Consider the following 23,560-nt stretch of genomic DNA (forward strand, 5'->3'; position numbering starts at 1 on the left):
AAGTCATCAGTGAGAAAAGTGAACTGACCAGATGAAGGACATTATTACATTACAAGGGACTAGGGTAGGAGAGAGATGCTGATCCAAAGATACGAGTTGACAACAGCTCCCGGTCGGGCTTATTGATAAAGTCCTTGGTCTCCAGCTTTGAGTGCCCACAGCACCTAGGTGACCCAGTATTGCTCCATGTGACCAGCCTGAAAGCCGCTTCCAGTGGTTCTTTCAGCCATTGAGCAAGTCCCTCCCCTGCCCCTAGGGGTTGACAGCCACTAAGGGAGAGAAGGCACCTGCTTTGAGAGCAGGCTTCTTTCTAAAGACATCTGAGGACTGAAACAAGTAACCGTCACAGAAGATCTGGGCTAATTCTGATCCCCATCATGCTGCAGTTAGTTGTGGAACTCACACATTCAAGAGTTTTCAGAATGCTAATTCCATGTTTTATTTCCTCATACCACATTTAGTTCATCTGCCTTTTTACATCCTGATTTACACAAGCAAACTGCAAATGAAAAAACAGGCATTCTTTAATCCTCCAAAATACATGTATGAAACATAGCACAAACCCTAGTATTTATACATACACAGGCTTAGCTGAAGCAGCTTTATCGCGATTTGTTAAAATTAGCATTACAGTTTAAGTGTTTAGGCCTATAAAGGTTTGCATCATCTACTATACATAGTTATTTCAGAAGCAGTTAGGACTTAACTAATTGGGGAAAAAAACCTTTAACAGAATGCACTAGTGACAATTGTGTAAACTTAAATTATTTACAATTAAACATGTAGGGTCCTGATTCACAAAACTTAGTGCACATCATGATTCATTTATGATTTTCACAGAGAAGATAAACATTATGTAGAATATTCCCTTGGTAAAATCTAGAATGGTTTTTGGAAGAATGTCAATATGCTTACTGGAAACCAGATAAAGAGTAACAGAACAAAAATTTCAGAAACTGCATTTGGTTTGAAAATGTAAGTAGATAGCAGCAATCAATCCCCATGGGCCACAACACAAGGGCTGGTGCCATTGCTGACATTACTCTTGGTGTGTACAGGAGGACAAACAATTCTGCCCTTTAAAAAACAAACAAAATCACTTTCCCTAATCACCACAGGTGAACTAGGGATACCAGTCTCATAATGCCTAAATCAGCAAATTTAAAGAAAAAAAAGTACCTTCAGTTCAATGGACTTTAGAGGTGAAAACTTGAGGAAGGGTGACCAACCTATTAACTATTCCAATTATAAAAAAAACAACATAGATTACCCTTAAAGCATTTCAATGGATTCGATAGTGATTTTAACTATACAACAAAGGAGACGACTCAGAGAATTCACAAGGCCACCTGTTTTTAAAATGAAGTGATAAATTTCAGTGAATCAGGTCCCTGGTAAAGGCTTTAAAAAAACCAAAAATTTACAGTAAACGCCTCCAACTCTGGAATGCAGGTATAGTACAGTCACCAGTACGTTACATTTACAAAACTGTTTAGTCGATAGGTGTTCCAGAGTAAGAAAATGTACAAGCCAGTTCACAGTGACTTTAGATACAAGGTTATTAAAATACGTTGTTAATCATAAAAATACTTTACTATGTACACGTACACTGTATAAACTCTAGATTTACCTACTGAAGGGAAGCCTCTAAATCCATTTCGGGCCAAGCGGCCCAAGACACAGGGCTGTTCTGGAACTTGGTCTTCATACCACTCACGGGCAGAGCATCACTCGGTCAGTTTTCAATAAAACAGCAATGTGTTTTTCCTTCTACAGAATGTCAGTTGGAAGGGTCCGTTTTACTTCCACTGTATTTCACTTTCCTAAACGCTGGTCCAAGTAACTCCGGGCACTCACACAATTCGTCTGCAATTTGGTTACACTTTAAGATGAGGCTATAGTTCATTTCATCAGTGATTACACTGTCTCCCTTATAGTCAGGATGGTTTGAGATAAACTCTCTCATCCATCTGGCAACTGTCATTAGTTCTCCTGGGGGAAAAAAATTAAGACAACATAAGAGAAGTGTGTTTGTTTTGTTTTGTAACTTGCCACTTAGTGACCAGCATAAACACAATCCTGAAGAAAAATCAGTATGACCTCCTGGTGTACCCACCAGAGGGTGGGGAGAAAGGTTTTCCAGAAGAATTATTTTAGGTTGCAGGCAGGTAACTAGAACACATGCGTCCCAAGGTTAGATGCACCCACTTGGGGACACAGCCACCTCTTCAGAAATGGGGAGCCACTAGCATGTCACAAAGATGAGGACTAGAGCTAACACTGCCTGCTGTGTGACAGGCAAGCTGCGGAGTGAGCAGATCGAAGTTCTCAGACAAGGGGACATTTTCTTTTCATTCTGTCTATACAAGAAGATGGTCTTAACTAGAGTGGTAATCATTTCACAATATATGTAAATCAAGCCGTCATGCTGTGTACCTTAAACTCACACAGGGATCCATGTCCATTACTCCTCAAAAAAAACTGGAAAGAAATCAAAAAAGGGAACTAACACATGTACTGGAGCACACGTCCTCCTGTTTAGCTGAAGAGCTGCGACTGATGGAGGCACTGTAGGGTATGGAGTTCCCAGAACCATCTTTGATCAAAGAGGTGAAAAAAATAAGGAATAGTTAAGAATGAAGGGAGAGATTGGCAGATACACCATCTTTGGAGGGTGTATCCTTTGAGACTCCAGGAAGTTTATGGAAGCCTCAAGTGAAATGTAGATGACATTGTTACTCTTATTCACAGCTGACAGTTCCCTTGTGCTGGGCCCTTGGTAGGCATGGTTGGTCAATGTGATCTCAAAACAAAAAAGAGGATTCTGGGGTGCTCACTGTATGCAAGGTGGCTGAAGAAGCAGACATCGTGGCTGTCACTTATTTAACCTAGAGTTACTTAGCCCTATAGAGCTGTTGATGATGATGTCCAACAAATACAGCTTCCCATAAATGACTAAAAGGCAATTTAGATACTGTATTTCATTGTCCAAGATGCCATCAACTTAAAGATGCACCACTGCTTTATGAACTAGTAAGACAAAAAAGTTCTTATAATTAAAATGTCAATGATTATAAGGTGTCTCCTATTGCAGAGACCTCAATGTGAAAAATACACTGATAAAATATGGTATATTTGAAAAGACTACATTAAGAAACAATATTGTAAGATTGTGAGATTCTGCCTCCATTAAGATTTCAAACAAAAGCAAAGGATACCGTACCAGATGCTCTCTTCTTAATTAGCTTTAGGTAGTTCAGAATACTACATCTAGTGTCCACATCCACCTCCATGTTTTCAAGGTAAGAGTTCAGAATCGGGATCAACCCAGGAAACACACCCTCCTAGGAGAAGCAGGACACATAATTAGTGCCCTGCCCACTGGTGCAGGTGGTGAGGTGCAATGGGCAGGGCCTCTACCTTCCCGTTGATGATGGTGTCTATGCTCATCAGGGTGTAGTCCTCCGTGGTCAGTTCCGAGGTGTTCTGGACCTTCCCGTAGCCATCCACCACAGTGTTCCCACCTGCCAGATGAAAGGATGGAGGAGCTTTAGGGGCTTGTGAAAGCCTAGAGTGAGGGACCCTGGGGTGCCTGGCTGGCTCAGTAGGGTCAACATCCGACTCTTGATTTCAGCGCAGGTCATGATCTCAGGGTTCATGGGATCGAGCCCCGTGTTGGACTCGGTGCTAACAGCCCATGGCCAGCTTGGGATTCTCTCTCCCCCTCTGTTTGCCCCTCCCTGGCTGGCACCACTTCTCTCAAGATAAACACTTAGAAAATAAAAATAAAATGAGTGACCCTAGAAATCCAAGAGAATGAATACCTTTGCAAATATCTTTCCTGAAATAAAACATTCCCCGCAAGACAGCATCTCGTTTCTGTGCAACTTTCATGTTTTCATCAACCTAAGGGAGAAAAATAATCACGGCTACATCAGAACATTCTTCATCCAACAGAGAAGGGGTGGTGCCTTCCTTGCTTTTGCAATTAAGACTCACCCCTCAGAATTGTACTTTCACCTTCAATGCTTTCTGGTTGGAACAAGAGACTTCACTTTTTTGTAGGGCCTGGGTCATTCCAACACAGATTAGTATGTACTTTTTAGTAAGAATGAGAAAACTTTAAGAGAAGTTTACTTGAAAAAAAATCACAACAAAAACTTACATTCACATAGGCTGTCTGCATTTCAAAATACCTTTGTGACTGAACCTTGTAAGAAATCTGTGGAGGGCAGGTGGTTGGTTCTCTTCACACAGCACAGTGACTCACACAAGATGCCAGGGTTACAAAAAGCAAAGAACCCAGAGAACTTCTGGCTCAGTGCTATGCCTTCCCTACCACTAGGGTTTTGCTTTCCTCACTGGTGAGGAAAGGAAAAGAGTTGATAGGTAGTCAGATCTGGAATAAGATTAGTCCTCTAAGAACAGAGGGTCACAGTATGTTTAGCGCTCTAAGAAGAGAGGGTTCAATCAGGTAGTTCTGGCCACATCAACTATTCGTGAGCCCCAATTTCTTTAAGAAGTACATACCCAGAAGACTGCTAGGTCATGTGGTATGCCCAGGCCACACACCAGACCAGTTAAATCGGAGCTTTTCACTATGGGTCCCGAGTATCAGTGTCTTTATTTTCTATCAAAGCATCGGTGACACATAATGTTATGTTAGTTTCCAGTGTACAACACAGTGATTCAACAACTGTTGTGCTGTGTTCACTGTAAGTATAGCTCCCGTCTGTCACCATATGATACTATTACAGTATCATTGACTCTATTCCCTATGCTTCTATCTTTCATCCTGGTGACTTATCCCATAACTGGAGCCTATACCTCCCACTGTCCTTCCCCATTTACTCACTTCCCCACTCCCTCCCCTTTGGCAACCATCAGTTCTCTGTATTTATGGGTCTGTTTTTTGTTCATTTTGCTTTTTTAGATTCCACACAGAAGTGAAATCATACGGTATTTGTCTTTCTCTGATTTAGGGATAATACTCTCTAGGTCCATCCACATTGTTGCAAATGGCAAGACCTCATTCTTTTTTATGGCTGAGCAATATTCCATTGTATATGTATATACCACATCTTTAATCCATCTATTGACGGGCACTTGAATTGCATCTGTATCTTGGCTACTGTAAATAATACTGCAATAAACATAGTAGGGGTATGTATCTTTTTGAATTAATATTTTCATGTTCTTTGGGTAAATACCCAACAGTTGAATTAACTGAATCATATGGTAATTCCATTTTTAATTTTTTGAGGAACCTCCATACTGTTTTCCATAGTGGCTGCACCAATTTGCATTCCCACCAAGGAATGCACAAGGGTTCCTTTTTCTCCACATCCTTGCCAACATTGTTATTTCTTGTCTTTTTAATCTAGCCATTTGACAGGGGTAAAGTGGTATCTCACTGTGGTTTTCATTTGTATTTCCCTGACAATTTGTGATGCTGAAGAATTTTTCATGTCTGTTGGCCATCTGTATGTCTTCTTTGGAAAGATGTCTATTCAGGTCCTCTGTCCATTTTTTAATCAGATAGATTTGAAGTGGGTGTTTTTTTTTTTTCCTTTTTAAGTTTATTTATCTTGAAAGAGAGCAAGGAAGAGCGCACGCAAGCAGGAGAGGCAGGGTGAGAGGGAGAGAGAGAGAATCCCAAGCAGGCTCTGCACTGTCAGCACAGAGCCTGATGTGGGGCTCGATCCCATGAACTGTGAGATCACAACCTGAGCGAAAAATCAAGAGTCAGACACTTAACCGACTGAGCCACCCAGGCACCCCTCTTTTGGTGAGATTTTTAAATATATTTTGGATATTAAACCCTTATCACATATATCATTTGCAGATATATTCCCCTATTCAGTAGGTTGCCTTTTTGTTTTGCTGATGATTTTTTTTTCTATGCAAAAGCTTTTTATTTTGAGGTAATCCCAATAGTTGTCTTTGGCTTTTCTTTGCCAGAGGAGACAAATCTAGACAAATATTGCTAACAGTACATGTTAAAGATTAATACTTATGCTTTCTTCTGAGTTTTATGGTTTCAGGTCTCACATTTAGGTCTTTAATCCTTGTTGAGCTGATTTTTGTGTATGAGGTAAGAAAGTCCAGTTTTCCCAACACCGTTTGTTGAGAAGACTGCCTTTTCCTGTATATTCTTGTCTCTTTTTTTGTCATAGATTGCATAAGAATGGGTTTATTTTGGACCTCTCTATTCTGTTCCATTCATCTATATGTCTATTTTTGGGCCAGTATACCTTACTGTTTTAATTACAATAGCTTTGTAATATGTCATCTTGGAATCTGGAATTGTGTTACCTCCAGCTTTGCTCTTTCTCAAGACTGGTTTGGCTATTTGGGGGAAGTTGTTTTTTTTTGTTTTTTTTTTTTTTGGTTTGGTTCCATACAATTCTAGGGTTATTCTAGTTCTATGAAAAATACTGTTGGTATTTTGATAGGGGTTTATTGAATCTGCAGGTTGCTATGGGTAGTAGAGATATTTTAACAATATTCTTCCAGTCCATAAGCCTGGTATGTCTTTCCATTTCTTAGTGTCATCTTCAATTTCTTCCATCAAGAGTATAGGTTTTTCACCTCCTTGGCTAAGTTTATTTCTAGGTATTTTATTTTTTTTTTGGTTTAACTGAATATAAAATTGTTTTCTTTCTGCTACTTGGTTATTAGTGTATAGAAATGCAACAGACTTTGTATCCTGCAGCTTTACTGAAATCATTTATTATTTCAAATAGGTTTTTCTGGTGGGCTCTTTAGAGTTTTCTACATAGTATCATGTCATCTGCAAATAATGAGTTTTACTTATTCATTACCAATTCAAATGCCTTTGATTTCTTTTTCTTGTCAACTATTAGGACTAGGAGGACTTCCAGGACTATGTTGACTAAGTCTTGTTCCTGATCTTAGAGGAAAAGCTCTCAATTTTTCATCACCAACTAAGATATTAGCTGTGGATTTTCCATACATGGCCTTTACTATGTTGAGGTATGTTCCCCCTCAACCCACTTTACTGGGAGTGTTCATGAATGGATGTTGAATTTTGTCCAATGTTTTTTTCCTGTATCTACTAAAATAAAGATTTTTATTGTTCTCTGTTAATGTGGTCTATCACATTAATTAATTTGCAACTACTGAACCAGCCTGCATCCCCAGAATAAATCTCACTTGATTGTGGTGAATGATCCTTTCAATACGTTGTTGAATATAATTTGCTAATATTTTGTTGAGAACTTTCAGATTTTGTTCATCAAAAGGTATGAGCCTACAGTATCTTCACCTGGTTTTGATAATATAATGTATTTGGAAGCTCTCCTTCCTCTTCTATTTTTTGGAACAGTTTGAGGAGAACAAGTATGAACTCTTCCTTAAATGTTTGGTAGAATTCACCTGTAAACCCATCTGGTCCTGGACTTCTGAGTTTTTGCATTACCAATTCAATGCCATTAGTAGTATTTGGTCTGTTCACATTTTCTAGCTCTTCCTGATAGAGTTTTGGAAGATTCTGTTTCTAGGAATGTATCCCATTTCTTCTTGGTTGTCCAATTTGTTGGCATGTAATTTTCTGTAGTAGTCTCTCATAGTCCTTTCTGTGACGTCAGCTGTTACTTCTCATTTTCTCTTTTACTTACTTGTGTCCTTTTTCTTGGGGAATCTAAAGGTGTTTAAATTTCATTTATTTTTTTGAAGAGCCAGTTCTTGTTTCATTGATCTTTTCTATTTTTTTAGTGTCCATTTAATTTATTTCTGCTCTGCTCCTTCCTCCTTCTAACTTTGGGCTTTGTTCTCCTTTTTTCTAGGCCATTTAGATGTAAGGCTCTTTGAAATTTTTGTTTCTTGAGGTAGGCCTGCATTGCTGTGAATTTCCTTCTTAGAACTGCTTTTTCACTCTGTCCCCCAAATTTGGACCATTGTGTAATTTCATTTTCATTTGTCTCCACGTACAAAAACATCTTTATTGTCAATTCTTTATTTTTCAAATGACTTTTTAAGACCCTTAAAGTAGAGCTTTTAAAGTAGTACTTTATTTCCCATAATGAAATTTTAGGAGAATCTTAACATGTACAAGTTAAAGGGTCTTGTTGAACTAGGATGGATAGTGCCAAGTCTTTGATTACCGAGCCTGTCTCCCATACTCAATTTCTATTGTCATGTTTAAGATACATGACCTTCTGAATGATCTAGACACTTCTAGAAACATATCCAAATAACAGTCTAAAATTCCATCATGGCTACGAATGGGTTTTCTTTTCTAAAATTTTTTCTTAGCCTTGATCAAAGTTCATAAAGGACTATTTTAATTTTTGCTTTTCTGAATTTCTCTTACAAGTATACTGTACTACTGCACTTCAGATTCTCAGTTTGACTGCTTAGGTTTACTTTAGTCTTTTATTCTCATTCGCTGATCATATGGCCTGTCAGTGAGTAACAGACAAGGCACTCTAAGTGATTTACCTCCATGAATCCCACATGTTCTTACAACAGCCGTGTAGCCCACTTCTACACATGCAAATGGAGGCACGGTGATGGTAGCACCTTTGCTCAGCTTAAAAAGCCGGTAAGGAATACAAGTGATTTATGAATTTAATGCTCATAATGCAGCCACATCAGAGACACCACACTACAGTGCCTTTAAATTTTTTTATGCTCCTTAAGAAATGTCTGCTATAGTTAAAGGAATAACAACAACAACAACAACAACAAAAATCTAACATGATCTTGGAAGAATACAGAAAACTGCTTTCTCTATTTCATTTAATACTTAATTCTCAAATTTTGTTATTAGTTTCTTATTTCTACTATCCTTTAAAGGTCATTACCTAGCCCTTGGTTTTCCACACTTGTCCTTGTTTTAGGTAGGCAAACACCCTACACCATTATGCTGTTACTTTCTATCATCTGTTTTAGCTTTTTAGTAGAATAGTCTATTCAAATTTGTTTTTATCTTACTTTCATCATTTTATGTTCTCTGGGCTATACTGTCTTACCACTCTGAAGGTGGTTAGTCCCACCCCAAATTTTTGTTCATTAGCACTGGGAAGTTCTTCGTTCTTTTCCCATCCTTTTAAACTAGCAGGTTAGAAGTAAAAAATCTTACTTCCATACTATTAGTTTTTCTTGCTTTGTTATGAAATTCTCTAAATGTCAAGCATTAAAGGATACCTACTATAAATCTCCTTCCACTTTCCCCTCAGTTGGTAAGAGTTCTGGCATGCTTTTAGCTCTAATAATCTATTGAGGAATAGCCTGGATTTTGAAGTTTGGGAAGAGAATTGTTTTCTTTACCTTTATGGATTTTGTGAACTTTTCTCCATCTCTTAGCATTTGATGTTGTAGATGAGGAAGGAGATCAACTAGTTTCTTTTCCTCTTGGTAGCTATCCAATCTGAATTCTCTCTCCTGTTCAAATGGTTGATTTCCTTCTTTAGGATTCAGAAATTCCTAGATTTGGGTTCTTTAAATAGTTGTTTCACCCTTAATGAACTCTTTCAGTCAGAGAAATTTCTATTTCTCTGATTACTGGATCCCATTTTTTATATAGATCATTTCTCCTAAAGTATTACAAACATTGAACTTTCCAGAGCAATTCTCCATGTTTCAGTTTTTCCATAATTTCTGTTTCTTTGTCATTCTGAGATAAATCTCAATTTGGTTTCCCAAATCATTAACTTGGATCTTCGGTAACATGGGCTCTACTGGTGAATATATGAAGTTTTAAAAGTGTAGCTTTTTTTAAGAACTCTTCTCCAAATGCTCTCTGGTCCATACGCTTGCTTATTTTACCCATATGACTCTTCTCTAGAATTTTTTCAAGGGCACTAATTAGCATTTAAGAATTCTTCCGTTTTTCTTTAATTAACTAGTTCACTGAGGAGAAGGCATTCTGTAAACCCAGCTGGGCCCTTTAAGGCTATTAAAAGTTACCCATTTTCTATGGACTTTCAGACATCTATTCATACTTGTTAACAAAGGCTTAGGCAGGTAGCTTACAGGGAATTTTCCTTATATGGGCTGATCCCTCTTGGCAGGGACACCCATATGGGCAAATGGACTCACACAATTCTGTGGCTTACTTTTGGCCTGGGCATTCAGAGCAGGCAGAGATAGGCTGATGGCCAAACTTCCCTCAGGGTGTGTGGGCGGGACAAGTCTCACCTGATGGAGGGAGTAGGCAGTGAGGTGGGAGAAGATGCTGAGTTAGGCATTTATTTCTTTCTTCCATGCTTGCTCTGACAGGGCTGCTATCCTTCTCCTTTCTCTGGAAATAAAACCTCAGCAGACCCCTCACTGGGCCCAACCACCTTTCCCAGACACTTTCTGTGGCCAGAGACTGAGTGGCCCCAGAACCAAAGGTTTCTAGTTAGTTAGCTGCTGCCTCATGGCCTGAAATTGTTCCAAGGCTTTGCTGGGAAACTGCTTCCAGAGAGCTCCTTTTTTGGTTTTGTTGGGCTGAAGCTGATTAACTATTAGTTGTTTTTCTGATAGTCCCATCTACATTGTCCAGAAACACCTCCAGTTTGATTCCACCGACGTGACCCTTCCCTGCAGTTATACATTCCCCTCTCAGTTTTAATATGGTCACCAAAGTGGCATTTGGGGGAAAATGAAATCAATATGTGGATTCTAACCATCACCCTGAATTGAAAGCCTCTATAAAAGTGGTTATTCAAAAGCAACCCCAAATCTCTTTCAAATGGGCAAAGGAGCTAGTGTTAGCACTTTGTTTTCGAGTAACCTCCACCAGTGCAGTACCAAAATCTACAGCCTAAGCTTAGGTTTAAAAGGAAAAGAGAATAGAGTGGAGGGAGAAGCATCTTATCTAAATGGTGAAAATTCAAAATAAGGTCAGATTTAAAATATTATATGTAAACGAGCCATAGATAATCCATAGATACCTAGACTGATCACTACCCTCAAACACATTCTTACCTTTGATAGTGGAATGAGAAAATCCAGTTTGTATGAAAGGATCACTCTTGTAAGCAGCACCACAAACACCACATATGCAGAGTTCTCAAAGTCTGTTAACTGAACCTACACAAGCAGGAACCCAGAAAAGTTATGGACCAACCACACAAACATGCTCTTCCCTACAGGCCCCTCCTCAGATCATGTCATTCCCAAGCCAGCTCCGACTTCCCCCACCCAGGGCTTGAAGCCCTCTGCCCACAATCTCTTCTCAGAAATCAATCCACCTTAGCTTTTAGACCTGCTTTTATCAAGCACAAACTTGATTTGAATGTCCTTCCAAGAACCTTTGAGAAGAGCATCAGAAGGGTGATGGGCAGAGGACGGGTATATTTAAGTCACTTCCTGCCCATGTGTATCTTACCTCCATGGGTCGGAATTCTACTCTCCATCCAATGTCAGAGTTTGGAGGAGGGGGCTTAAATCTCATTGTCTGCCAATTTGTGGACTGAATGTTCTATATAAAATCAAACAAACGGAAAATAAAACCAATTTTCCATATGTCCAGTAAAATATTAAGATGGTTTGGTCTTTATTAAGGGATGATTATTCACTGTTAATACCAAGTACTCTTTAATTTACAAATACAAAAAGGTACCATTTGAGATTTTCTTGGTGTGTGACCTGTTAGGTAAACAAACATTTAACAAAAGTTGGGTGATATGCTGGCAGCACAGAAATAACTGAAGCCATCTTTTCATGTGTCATGTTTGAATTTTTCACGTTTATGCAAGCAAGAGAAAATACTGAAAAAAAATGCAGAACCAGAGATATAACCAGTCAGAATCCTAAAATAGGGTACTTTAAACCAATTTAAAATTTCTTAATTCTTTACTGCACTAGATAATGAAAGGCATAGGACATTTCTCCTATTACTAGCTGTACACAGGTACAGAAAATGACCTCCATCTTGGTTAGTGAAGTGAAATGCATTTAAAACAGAGGAGATGGGGCGCCTGGATGGCTCAGTCAGTTAAGCGTCTGACTTCGGCTCAGGTCATGATCTCGTGGTTCAATAGTTCGAGCCCCACGTCAGGCTCTGTGCTGACAGCTCAGATCCTAGAGCCTGCTTCAGATTCTGTGTGTGTGTGTGTCTCTCTCTCTCTCTGCCCCTCACCTGCTCACACTCTGTCTCTCTCCCAAAAACAAACAAACATTAAAAAAAAAAATTAGAGGAGATACCTCAAAATGGTCTGATTCATTGGCATCATCCAAGTGTATTTTCTCTTCAAATAGAGTCAGTGGGTCTCTGATGAAGAGATGAGCGACATGCTGAGCCAGGAGATGATCAATGCCTGTCAAGAGATTACACAGGACTCCCATCAAAGCTGTAGGCTCCACCGTGTCTACGTCCAGTCAGGAGACAGGACAGCTCAGCAGGTGTGAAGAGAGGGCATTGAGAAGCTTAGGAAGTGGCTGGTTAGTTCGGTCTCTGTATGTCACCCACGGTTTTATTCTACAGACCCTGAGCACATGCCAGAGTTTTATTTGCTACTTACACAATGCCTGGTTGGGGCACTGGTGTGGACCTAGATACAGACCTCCAAAGTAAGTTCCTTTGCTAAAAGCCAAGAAGATCTCAGAATTAGAAACTTGAAACTTTAGGAACAGGCAGCCAAATAAGACAAGTTATAGACTTCACACCAGGAACAGAAACCAGACCAGGGGTCGGCAAAGAGTTGTAAAGAATTTTGAAGAACTAAAGGTGTACAATCAAATCTGGAGAACACGAGTGGCTACTCACCTTCCTGCAGCAGCTGTTCGTAGATTTCTTTATCAATTGTCAAGTCGATGTCATTGTATTTCTCCCCACACTCAGATAAATAACTGTCTATTGAATCATATCGGGATTTACTGATCCTATAGCTATTGTTCTTCAGTGGCTAAAATTGAAAAAAATATAAATGAATGCCATAGAAGATAAGCTCTGGAAATAAACTAATGCCCCAAATAGTTCTACTAAAATGATTTTTTATATATAACAGTTACATACAAATGTCCAACCTTAAGATCCTCAAATAAGTTAATCCTGAGAAGTTATTAGGGAAAATTACGTTTTTAACAACTTTGGAAGTAATTTAAGTAGCTGTTCTGATAGGATTTAAATATACTTTTTTTTCTTTTAATTCTTCCTAAGCTAAGAAAATAAATGCAAAGTTTAGAAGCAAACCTATTAATGTAAAACGAAGCTATTAAGATCATTTCTCCTTTACAGTTTCTCTCTCCTTCGGCAACCTGCTGAACAATGTACGAACGCTCACAGCAAGATGAGAGCAGTGGTATTGCAGTCCTGGTGGAGAACATCCAGGGTGCTCGAGAGGGCTTTACAAATCGTGCCCCGGTCCCAGTTCTGGAGATGCTGGTGTATTAGATTGAAAATGGGCCTGGGGGACTAGTTTTAATCATGTCCATAGGTGGTTCTGATGCACACTCCAGCTTGGGAGAGGTGCACAGTCATATAAAACAAGAGGCACTAACCTACCCTTATTAGGTAAACCTAACCCCTTTCAATGCGGCAAAATAATCTTTGACAACAGATTCCACAGCAGAAATCTTCATATAAAAAACATTCATGTAGCACCAAAAAGCCTTCTGGTAGTAGCGGCCCATCAGCACGGACTTCCAAAATATAGAAAAATAGCACTACTAGTTTTAGAAGAGGATGAAACAAATACAGATTTCAACAGTGATGAAACCTCCTCACCCAAACCAAATCGTGTTTCCCACGTATTCACCCAACACAAACACTAGGACATCAAAGACAGGTTGATAACCTGTCAATTTCTTCCCATATGTGACTAACCCACTCAAGACAAAAATTTAAGGGAGACTTTCAAAATGGCAAATAGTTACAATAACCCCATTTTACCTGCTTGATTTAAAAGGCTATTAAGGAAAATCACTCCCACCTCCAGTCCTCTCTCCTCCCGAGTTCTATCATCTACAGATGCAGAAATCACTCCCCAGCGACAATCAATGTCTGACATATAGCCTCGGTAAAAAGGAGACGCAGCACTCAAAGCCATCTAAAAACAAACAAGAGTCAGCACCTGCAGGTTCAAAGTGTCACATACAAGCTGAGAAAAGCACCATGCAGTTATCTCTGGTCTAGAACAATCAGTTTATGCAACCCCTATGGAGTTATACTCCATCTGTCTGTACCTGACTTCTCATAGTCAAAGACACCAGAAGAGACTCAAGTTCTTGGATTTGATGCATTTTAATTTTTTTTAAATGTTTTTATTTATTTTTGAGACAGAGACAGAGCATGAGCAGGGGAGTGGCAGAGAGAGAGAGGGAGACACAGAATCCGAAGTAGGCTCCAGGCTCTGAACTGTCAGCACAGAGCCTGACGCGGGGCTCAAACTCACTGACCGTGAGACCATGACCTGAGCCGAAGTCGGAAGCCTAACCGACTGAGCCACCCAGGCGCTCCGGATTTGATGCATTTTAAATCATCCCCTCTCTCACATGAGAATGTGAAGGATGGGAGGGGGAAATGGTTGCAGTCAAACTTAACACTTTAACCCTCAAATGTCTTACTAGCAACAGTAAACTCTTACAGCTTAGAGTCTTAGTCCATTAGCTCTGAATGTATATTATTTATGTCAGTTCATTTCTGAATGAAGTCTTACGTGAACTTCAATAGCACATGGTCAGCAAATTCTGCACAAGCACCCTCTAGACAAAGAAGCGTTTAAAGTAAGATGTCATTTCTACTTACGACAATTGGACAGATGGTGGCCAGCTGATCATAAAGGTATCTGGCCTCAGATATGCTGCAGGCTTGGAACGTTACCTGTTTAAGAATTGCAAGTTATTAACAACAACAAATCATGAACATCCTTCCCAAAGATTACTCTGACAAGGAAGATGGCTGGAGAAGGGACCACGGTTACTCCATCACTAATAACATTTAATACAGAATGTTTTTAAAAAGTTGTCATGGTTGAATTTTGCCAAAATATGGTATTTCATCATGTTCACAACTAATATAAACAACCATTTCCTAAGTTAAGTAAGATTAAAATGTCAGGAAAAAAAAGTAAGACACTCGAGAAATAATGAGTTCAGCAAGGCATTTCCTCTTGTGCTGGCTCATTTCCCTCTATAGCTTTCCATTCACTTCAGTTATAGCTGAAGGGTTATATAAACTTGGGTACAAAAGGGTGGGTTTCAAAGTTCCCTGGCAGCAGTATAAAGTATAGCTTGGAACAGGACATAACTAGAGGAAGAGAGAGTTAGTTAAAATGCTGCAACTAACCCGGAAGAACCAAGCACGGCTGGTGCAAGGGGCACACCCAAGTCCAAGCAGCCCCTGGGGGCCGGTGGGGTACAGATAACAAAAGTGTGACTCGAGTTTTGGCTTGGGTGTTCTTACGACAGACAGTGAGCAGAGGCACCAAGACACGATGGGCGTAAAAGGCCAGGAGCAGATAAAGAAGCCCTTTAAAGAGGTGGGGTCTCCAGGGCTGATGCCCAGAAGAAAAGTCTGGGGGTGGAGAAATAGGGAGAAGGCTCAGGTCACGTTCTCAAGATGGACAGGGAGCCCACATAAGAGGGGCAAGCAGAACACTTAAGAGTAAGGCAGAGAAAAAACATCACATGACTGATCAGCACAAATCTAAAAACAATTACCCGAAAGAAACCAAAAAGGTTCTGCCTGCCTTGGGGTGAGGAGCAGTGGAAGGAAGGGACTGGGAACACAAATCATGACTGTGTTAGCACATCCATATAAACTGCCAACTGGGAACAGCTTTCATGTCCTCTGTTATTTAACAATGAAAATTTTGAATTTCGTGTTGGTACAGGAGGTGATTTATGAGCTTAATCCTTGAGGAAGCAGCTGAGCGAAGATGTTTATTGTTATAATCCCAACCAGGTATTTCCCATAGTTCTAGCCAGGTCTCAGAGGAACTTCTGTTCGAGACTCACAGCCTACCTGCAGAATTCTATTCACGTCAGGGTGGTAACTAATTACAGAAAATAATTATTTAGACAACTTGCTGTAATTTCTGTTAATGATTCAATGCTGTATTTTATTTCAAATGTACTGGCAATTAATCAGTCACTACAAACTAATTCATCATAGACATCAAGGAATAAGCGTATCAAAGGTTAAAATAAAGATTAAGAGGGACTGGTAATTAGGTCACTCTTAACCAAAACAAGGGCAGTTTCGGCAATGTGGTGGGAACTCAGGAATCACCTTGTGCAAGGGAAGTATAAAATGGCAAGTAAGAAAACAGAAGACAGTAAGCTGAGTATTTAGACACTTCTGAGCTGGGAATCCCCACGAAAATGTGAGTTCTCTGAGGGCAGGGATGGGCCCTGCTGTTCTCTATTCCAAATGTGAAGTAAAGTGACACTTACCTGGTGCTTAATAAACATTTGTTAAATGAATTTGTGTATCTTGAAGGAAAGAAGGTGCTAAAGAGGAGACTACGGGGGAGTAAAGAAGTTTTATTTTCATAAAATGGTGAGATACTTAAAAAACAGGGACTCTAGAGGCCACATTCAGATGGACGGAGATTAAAAATACCTCAATGTTCCCCAAGTGTTTTGACTGCTGAATTCTTCTGAATATGCATCCCTTAGTTTGTTTAGATCCTCTTTTGTTACTCTTGAGGTATTGTAGTGTGTGTCTGTTATTTCTATCTTTAAATAGATACAATGTAAGTGTTTTCTCTCCAGTTTTTTGACTGGCTTCTCTTAGACAGCCTGGTATATACTAGGCAACTCATAGGGAAATCTAGGGGTAAGGTATCCTTAAGAAAATTAGCACCTGGAACTCAATAGTTAAGTTACAACAGTGAAGTGACTTAGTTATTCTAAATCTATTTAGTAACTGGCTTCAGTACTCTAGAGCTATCTTCAAATCAAACACGACTATGGTTAATGGCTTTAGTGGGGAAAGGAAAACAAAGAGTTCTTATGCCTTAAAGTATGAATATTCAGTTTTGGCCTCTGGTGTCCTTTTAAAGTATCATATAGGAGGAGAAGAAATGTCACTAGGAAACAGAGGGGTAAAAAAGAGAAAGTATGAAAAACAGATGTTGGAAACCTGAATCTCTAAAATTTATCTAGAACCCAGTTTTGAAGCCACCTGATTTTCTTAGAGGGGGAAAACCTAGCACAATGTACACCAACTTATTAAATGATTCCTGAAAAATCTTGACTCCCGAAGAGTCAAGAATCTGAATGTGGTTAAATGATTTTTTTGTTTTGTACAATTAAGTCTTCATTAACCTTTAAAAATTACTTTAAAACTTTTTCTGCTTTACTTTGCTAAGTTGTTTCTACTTTTCCACTTGAGAGATACAAAACAGGGTTTTCGGTGGGGAGGTATGGAATTCATCTTATTTCCCATACACCATACGTGACCTGTGCTAACGACTTTTTAAGTGGAGTATTCAAAGTACGGTCTTGGACATGCCATCGAGAAAAAAGAAACCTTAATCCTAAATCCACAACAAAGCTTAAATTGGACAGAAAAGTGCATCTCCAGGCAATAAAAATGTTACTACCCACCATTAGAGCACATTTACTTGTATAGTAGTACAAGGGAAAGACCATCCTGGTGGAATGAAGTAATTGTGCTATCCCTGGCAAGGCTCCTTGGTTTCATATTAAACCAAGAAAAGGCAATCAGTACTCCCATTGCACTGACACAACTTTAAAGCCATGCACTAAACCCTAGATCTTAATGGTGCTCTTAAAAAACAAACAAACAAACAAACAAAAAAACTGGTAATTAAGACAGGAAAGCAGGTATACAGGCCAAAGTCAAAAGCTCCCTTTATGAAACGTGACCATTTGTAAAGAAGCCTAATGGCCTATATTTGTTTGGAAGACACACTTTATACTACCTATGTAAGCCAGGAAAATCAGAAAAAAAAAAAAATTATGGTCATGTAGACACATTTAGCATAGAACAATGGGACTCTGGCATTCAATTTTCATTCCCCATAGTTGTAAAAATAAGCACATCAGAGCTATATGTGCAAGAAGGTGCATGGCTATGCTGCAGCTGTTCAAGATGATGGGAATTCTGTGCTTTTGGCCTCTGGGTGCTAAGTAGGCAGAGTGGAGACCCAGTGACCTCAGAAGGGGGCCGGGCTTTGCACCCTTCCAGGCCTCTAAGGACACCATTTCTAATCTTCAAGTAATCCGAACTGGATACAATCTCCTTAGACAGTAACAAGTAGCCTCTATTTTTATTTGAAATTTTCAATTTGTGCAACTCCTAACTCCTGTTCTAACATGATTTTAAGCAAACGAAGGGTTATTAAAACCAGCACTTCTGTTGACAAAAACAATGAAGTAAATACTAGCTTAGAGTCAGACCCAGAAGGGGCCTTAATATAAACCTTCCTGTTAACGGATAAGAAAACCAAGACCAAAAGAAGTGAATGGAGCTCCCCAAATACCTGAGGAGTAACAACTGAGACCCTAGTGCAGGCCCACATGCTGCCTGATAGGTTCTGTGCCCTCCCGCCCAGGTCCTTGGGCACAATGCCTGTGCCAAGGGCATCCACCATCTCATTAGATCCACAGAAAGTTTTAATCAAGTAAACACAGAAAGGCTACCCTACCCTGTGTGACTTAGCATGGGGCAAGACACACACAGGTGGCTAAATAGTTCTTTTTATGCCACTAGATGGCCTTGCCTGAGTATGAAAATTTCATGTCCAGACAGTCCTTCCCTTGGATCACAAAATCACTGGAGTGCATCCAGAGTTCATTTTCACAAACAGATCTGAATGATGTTACAAGCTCTAAGCCAGACCATCCATCACTAGAAAAGATTAGAGACTCATCATGGAATGCTTCACACTATAAATTAATTAACAATTAATTATATTTGCAGTAAACTGGAGATTCTGTCAATTCTCCATCAAGATAGCTACTAATGAATTTACTAAAATCACTAGTTTTCAGAAAGGCACACTTGGCTTTCAGTTCAACTTGATTAAAACGTTAACTTTTTTAAATGCACATTAAAAAAAAAAAAAAAAAAGAAATTAGTAAACAGAAAGGGACAAGGGCACACTGCCTCTCTGTGTACTTGAAGCCATACCTGAAGACAGCAATTACCCATCCCAAATCCCATGGCATCCATGTAAATATGATCAGGCTTGGAAGCCCTTGCTGCCTCCTCATCCTCAGGAAATGTTTCCATAAATGGAGATGGTGTATTCTTGTCCTTAAATACTGTATTATTAAATTAAAAATAAAAAAAGGGATATGGGTGAGATTCCAGGATGAAACAACAATTCCACAGCTGTCTCTCTCCCACGCTATCGCCTCACTCTGGACTTACTTGGTACATTGATGACAACCTTTTCTCCTCTCCTGTGTCGGATATTTCTTGTTAGGGTACTAAAACAGACAATCAAACGTCAAGAATCGGTTACCTAAGAACATCATGTACAAGAAGAATTTGATCGTATACAAATAAACAGAACGAAACCCTCCCTCAAACTAAATCTCTGAGGCAATCCTACTGAATATTTATGTGGATCAAGATACTCGAAGGGAATGTTCTGTAAGAAGGCTCTGCGGTCACACCACTTTTTCCGCCTCTTGCTCGAGAATGCCGTTCTCTTCCCTGTTCAACCCTGGGTTCCCCAGTTGCCTGTAACTTACCAGATCAAATTCAAGTGTCTGGGGTATGCCATGGTCTGGTCTCACTGTATGTTACCGTTCCCCGTGTTAACTACAAAGACGCCAAACTTTAGTACTCACTTTCCCTAGGCATCTCTGGAGCCCCAATACCTTGGTACTGCCCTACCCAAACTGCAACATTAATACTTCTCCTCTAGATCCAGAGTGTCTAATCCAGAAGCCACCGGGTCCACTGTGGCTACTGTGCACTTGAAATGTGGCTAGTCCTAATTAAAATATGGTGTAAAGATAATAATACACACCGAATTTGGAAGACTTACTACAAAAATAAAGAGGTCTTATCAATAACTTTAAAGTATTGGTTACATGTTGAAATAATTTTGGATAATTAAAGAAAAAATAAAGTCCATCTTTTTTACTTTTTTCACGTGGCTATTAGAAAATTTAAAATTACATCTGGGGCTGACAGTATGATTCTAGCAGACAGTGGTGATATAGCCTCAGCATGCAGGCCACCTCTTTCACGTGCCTGCTGTGATCCCCTCAGTCAGAAGCATCCTCTTTTCTCCAAGGAGGGTCTCTGGTGCATCTACCTTTTGGCATCCAGCATCATCTACCTTTTCTTGCAGCCGAGTATCTTTATTTTCCCCTTGGCACAATATAACACTTGAAATTGGGAATTATGTCTATAAATGTTTTCCCCAAAAGTCTCTGCATATAGCAGATGTGCAGACCTGTTAAAGGAGTGAACGCTGACAAGTCCCGTGGTTCCTGCCTGTAGGTGAGGAGCCTAGGTTTAGGCTGTCAGAGGAAACTCAAGGTACAAAGCAAGATCTGACGAGTGTGGGCCCTGAAGCAACTTAAAACCCAGGAATGAAACTACAAACAGACCTAGAAGTTAATAGAGCAGAAGGTATAGAGTTGTACATATTTTGCCTCATTCTGAAGGTATACTGAGTGAGAGGAGTAGATCACTTAGTTATTTCTACCTTTTCTGTCCCTCTCTAAGAGAAAACTTCCCCAAACAGGCATTTAAGGAACTAGGATTGAAAAGAACCTGCACATTAAAGAAGACAGTGACTTTAATGTGGATCAAGATATTCTGATGGAATGTTCTCTCAGCAGGCTCTGCAGTAACACCACTTCCTCTGCCTCTTGCTCGAGAATGCTGTCACACACTAAAGAAGCGAATCGCTTTAAGATGACTTGGAAAATGGGCAAGTCAGCCGGGTTCTGAGCAGCATCAAACAACCAACCAAATGCACATATGCCCGCTTCTCTGGTTAGTTACAAGAGAAGCCTGAACTCTTAACTGCGACAAGGATTCTGGGAAGGAGCACCTTACTCCTAGAAGGCATGGTAAGAGTGAGGCACATCTGCATTCATTCGCAGAGACATACTCACCTGAAGCGGGGATGCTTGTTTATGGCTTCATCAGGAAAGAAGAGGGACTTGGAAGCTCCTCCTTCAAGTGGATTGGGTTTAAACTCTGGCAGCGTGAACCCAGGACAGCCTAATCTACAACAAATCAAAGAACTAAGTAGGCAGGATTTGTCTTCAAAAGTTAACGGTATCTCACCATCACCGCACCTGTTAAGAACCACGCCTCTCCATGTTACCCACTAAGGAAAGTCAGCACACGGACACCATGTAAATACTGTGCTTTACAAACACCCCCTCGGCACTGCGTCTTCTTCAGCATCATCTTTTGTGATTGCAGCCCTTTAGTGACTGTATTAGAGACCTTTCACCCACCTGCAATCTCTACAGAGCTTATTCACCTCCACCCATCTCTTCACTTAATAGCAAGGACCAACAGCACAGAAGTCCCTAGGCTACATCGTATCAACTGTCATGGGTTATGGGTTCCCCCTACACAGTTTCTGAGATGTCTTCCTTTACTAGCTCTTATGTCTCGGATTGTCTTTTGACCCCTGCACACCACCACCACCCCCAACCTGTTGATAAGCTTTGTTCAAATATCGTAGGGCTCTCATGTTTTTTGCCTCTCCAGGTCACCTCACGAGTCCATCATGATTAGGTAGTGTCTAGGGGAGCCTTTGTGGCTCAGGTCATGATCTCACGGTTCGTGGGTTTGAGCCCCGCGTCGGGCTCTGTGCTGACAGCTCGGAGCCTGGAGCCTGCTTCAGATTCTGTCTGTCTGTCTGTCTCTCTGCTCCTGTCCTGCTCACACTCTGTGTCTCTCAAAAATAAACATTAAAAAATTAAAAAAAAAAAAAAATTAGGTAGTGTCTCTACAGGTGCCCCCATCCACCCCTGAGATTGCCCTCTGATGTCTGAAACCCAACCTTATTATCTTACTTGACCCAAAGAAGAGCTTTAATTCCAACGCAAAAATGAAGCTCTGTATTTATCCCTAGAGGTAAAGCTCAAATTCCACATCAACTGCAGTGACGCCACCAGTTCCTCAGGTTAAGAAGTTTAAGGTCATAGTTAAGTGTGCTGCTCTGAGAGAGGACAAAGACTGACAGTTCGTGAAGGCAAAACAAGGCAGGCTCTTGTCAGGGCTTTAGATCAGTGGTAGGAAACTTTTGGCCTTAGAGCCAAGACTAGCCCATGCCTTATTTTCAGCCCCTACCTTTTATAAAATAAAGTACCCGCTGGCTGCCCACATCCGCCTTGTGAACAACAACTGAATTTGCTGATCTTATCTGGGAAACAGTTTCCAGCTTTCATGAGGGTTCCTGAGAATTCTTGCACCTATGTGCATTCTCTACTATGAGCCTGCAAACTCAGGAAAAGTCCTGTAAGAGTGGCAAACTTCAATCTTGGGGATTCTTAGCCAGCCAGAATTAGGTTGAATGGAAAGGACAAGGAGAATGTGTCTGGCAGGACAAGGCAATCAGAACTCAGATCTTCAGACTCCTATAGCACTGCTTTTCTTCCAGACCAGCACCATCCATCAAAACTCTATGCCACAATAGGAATGTATGTCTGCACTGTCCAATACCCGTGTGTCCCACGCATGTGGCTAGTGAGCACCTGACTTGAAGCTAGTGTGACTGAGGAACTAAATTTTCCATTTAAGTTGGCTTAAATTTAAAAATTCACTTGGCCACTGTTTGGGCTTTGAGATCCATGAGATTTTGCCTCTTTACAGAGAGAAAAATCACACTATTTACACTTAAGAAACCAAGTACTCCTTTCTCTCTTGACCCCAAAAGAAAACTTTCCTTATCATTCATTCACTACAGATATAGGGTGAACCTTCTACAACTAAATAATAATTGTTTCGTTTAACAAATCCAAAAATGCCCTATCAAAAAATGTATGATGAAGCTTTTTTAAAAAAAAATCCATTTTTGGAAGAAAACTTATTCTTCTGTCCCAACTCTCCCTTTATAACTCCTACTGCTTTTGGGATAACAACTCAAATTCTCAGTTAACCTCATCTGGCCCCGCCAACTACGTGCCCAGGCTCCCCTTCACCTGCAGCACCCCGGTCCCACCGGCTAGCCTTCTTTTGGTCCTCTCAAGGCTCCGTGCTTTCCCCATTCATCCTGAGACATCTACCCACTCTGCTCCCTCTTCCTAGGCCATCCTGCCCCTCCGTACTCCCAATTCCCAACAGGGCTTTGGACTTCATTCCAATCATCAGCACCCCCCCCCCCCCCCCCCCCCCCGCCGAGTCCACCAACAACCTCGTCCCGGTCTCTGTTCCGTGTCTTTTCCTCACGGCACTGCCTCGACTTCATGTTCGGTGGATCTGTAGGGATTTGATCACTCAGTCTCCGCACAGGTAAAGACTCTGCCGTTTGCATTTATGACTGCATCCCCACACTGCATGGGTCTGGCACGGAGCAGGCACTCAAGTATCTGAGTGACGGGCACAGTCGTGATTTTTCACCTCCTCAAAATTCTAGGGCAAAGGACCATGCCAACTCTCTTCCAAGCAAACCCGTCCACCCTCCTTCAGCTGGGGATTTTCTTTTGG

The 23,560-nt window shown here is 40.4% G+C and overlaps 1 protein-coding gene across 1 annotated transcript in view; it reads right to left on the reverse strand.

Moving 5' to 3' along the window:
• Positions 1–414: 414 nt before the first annotated feature.
• GCLC (glutamate-cysteine ligase catalytic subunit) overlaps positions 415–23,560 on the reverse strand; it is a 50,481-nt gene continuing 27,335 nt past the window's right edge. Inside the window, exons 4-16 of the mRNA XM_025925332.2 lie at positions 21,010–21,123; positions 19,301–19,359; positions 19,058–19,191; positions 14,702–14,776; positions 13,887–14,003; positions 12,722–12,860; positions 12,160–12,272; positions 11,342–11,434; positions 10,939–11,043; positions 3,825–3,906; positions 3,421–3,524; positions 3,224–3,344; positions 415–1,992 (exon numbers count right to left, since the gene is read on the reverse strand). Of these exons, the coding sequence (XP_025781117.2) occupies positions 1,781–1,992; positions 3,224–3,344; positions 3,421–3,524; positions 3,825–3,906; positions 10,939–11,043; positions 11,342–11,434; positions 12,160–12,272; positions 12,722–12,860; positions 13,887–14,003; positions 14,702–14,776; positions 19,058–19,191; positions 19,301–19,359; positions 21,010–21,123 (1,468 nt within the window). The 3' untranslated portion in view covers positions 415–1,780. The remainder of the gene's footprint in view (positions 1,993–3,223; positions 3,345–3,420; positions 3,525–3,824; positions 3,907–10,938; positions 11,044–11,341; positions 11,435–12,159; positions 12,273–12,721; positions 12,861–13,886; positions 14,004–14,701; positions 14,777–19,057; positions 19,192–19,300; positions 19,360–21,009; positions 21,124–23,560) is intronic.

Source organism: Puma concolor, chromosome B2, assembly GCF_028749965.1.
Source record: "Puma concolor isolate L17-30 chromosome B2, mPumCon1.1.hap2, whole genome shotgun sequence".
Taxonomy (NCBI): Eukaryota; Metazoa; Chordata; class Mammalia; order Carnivora; family Felidae; genus Puma; species Puma concolor.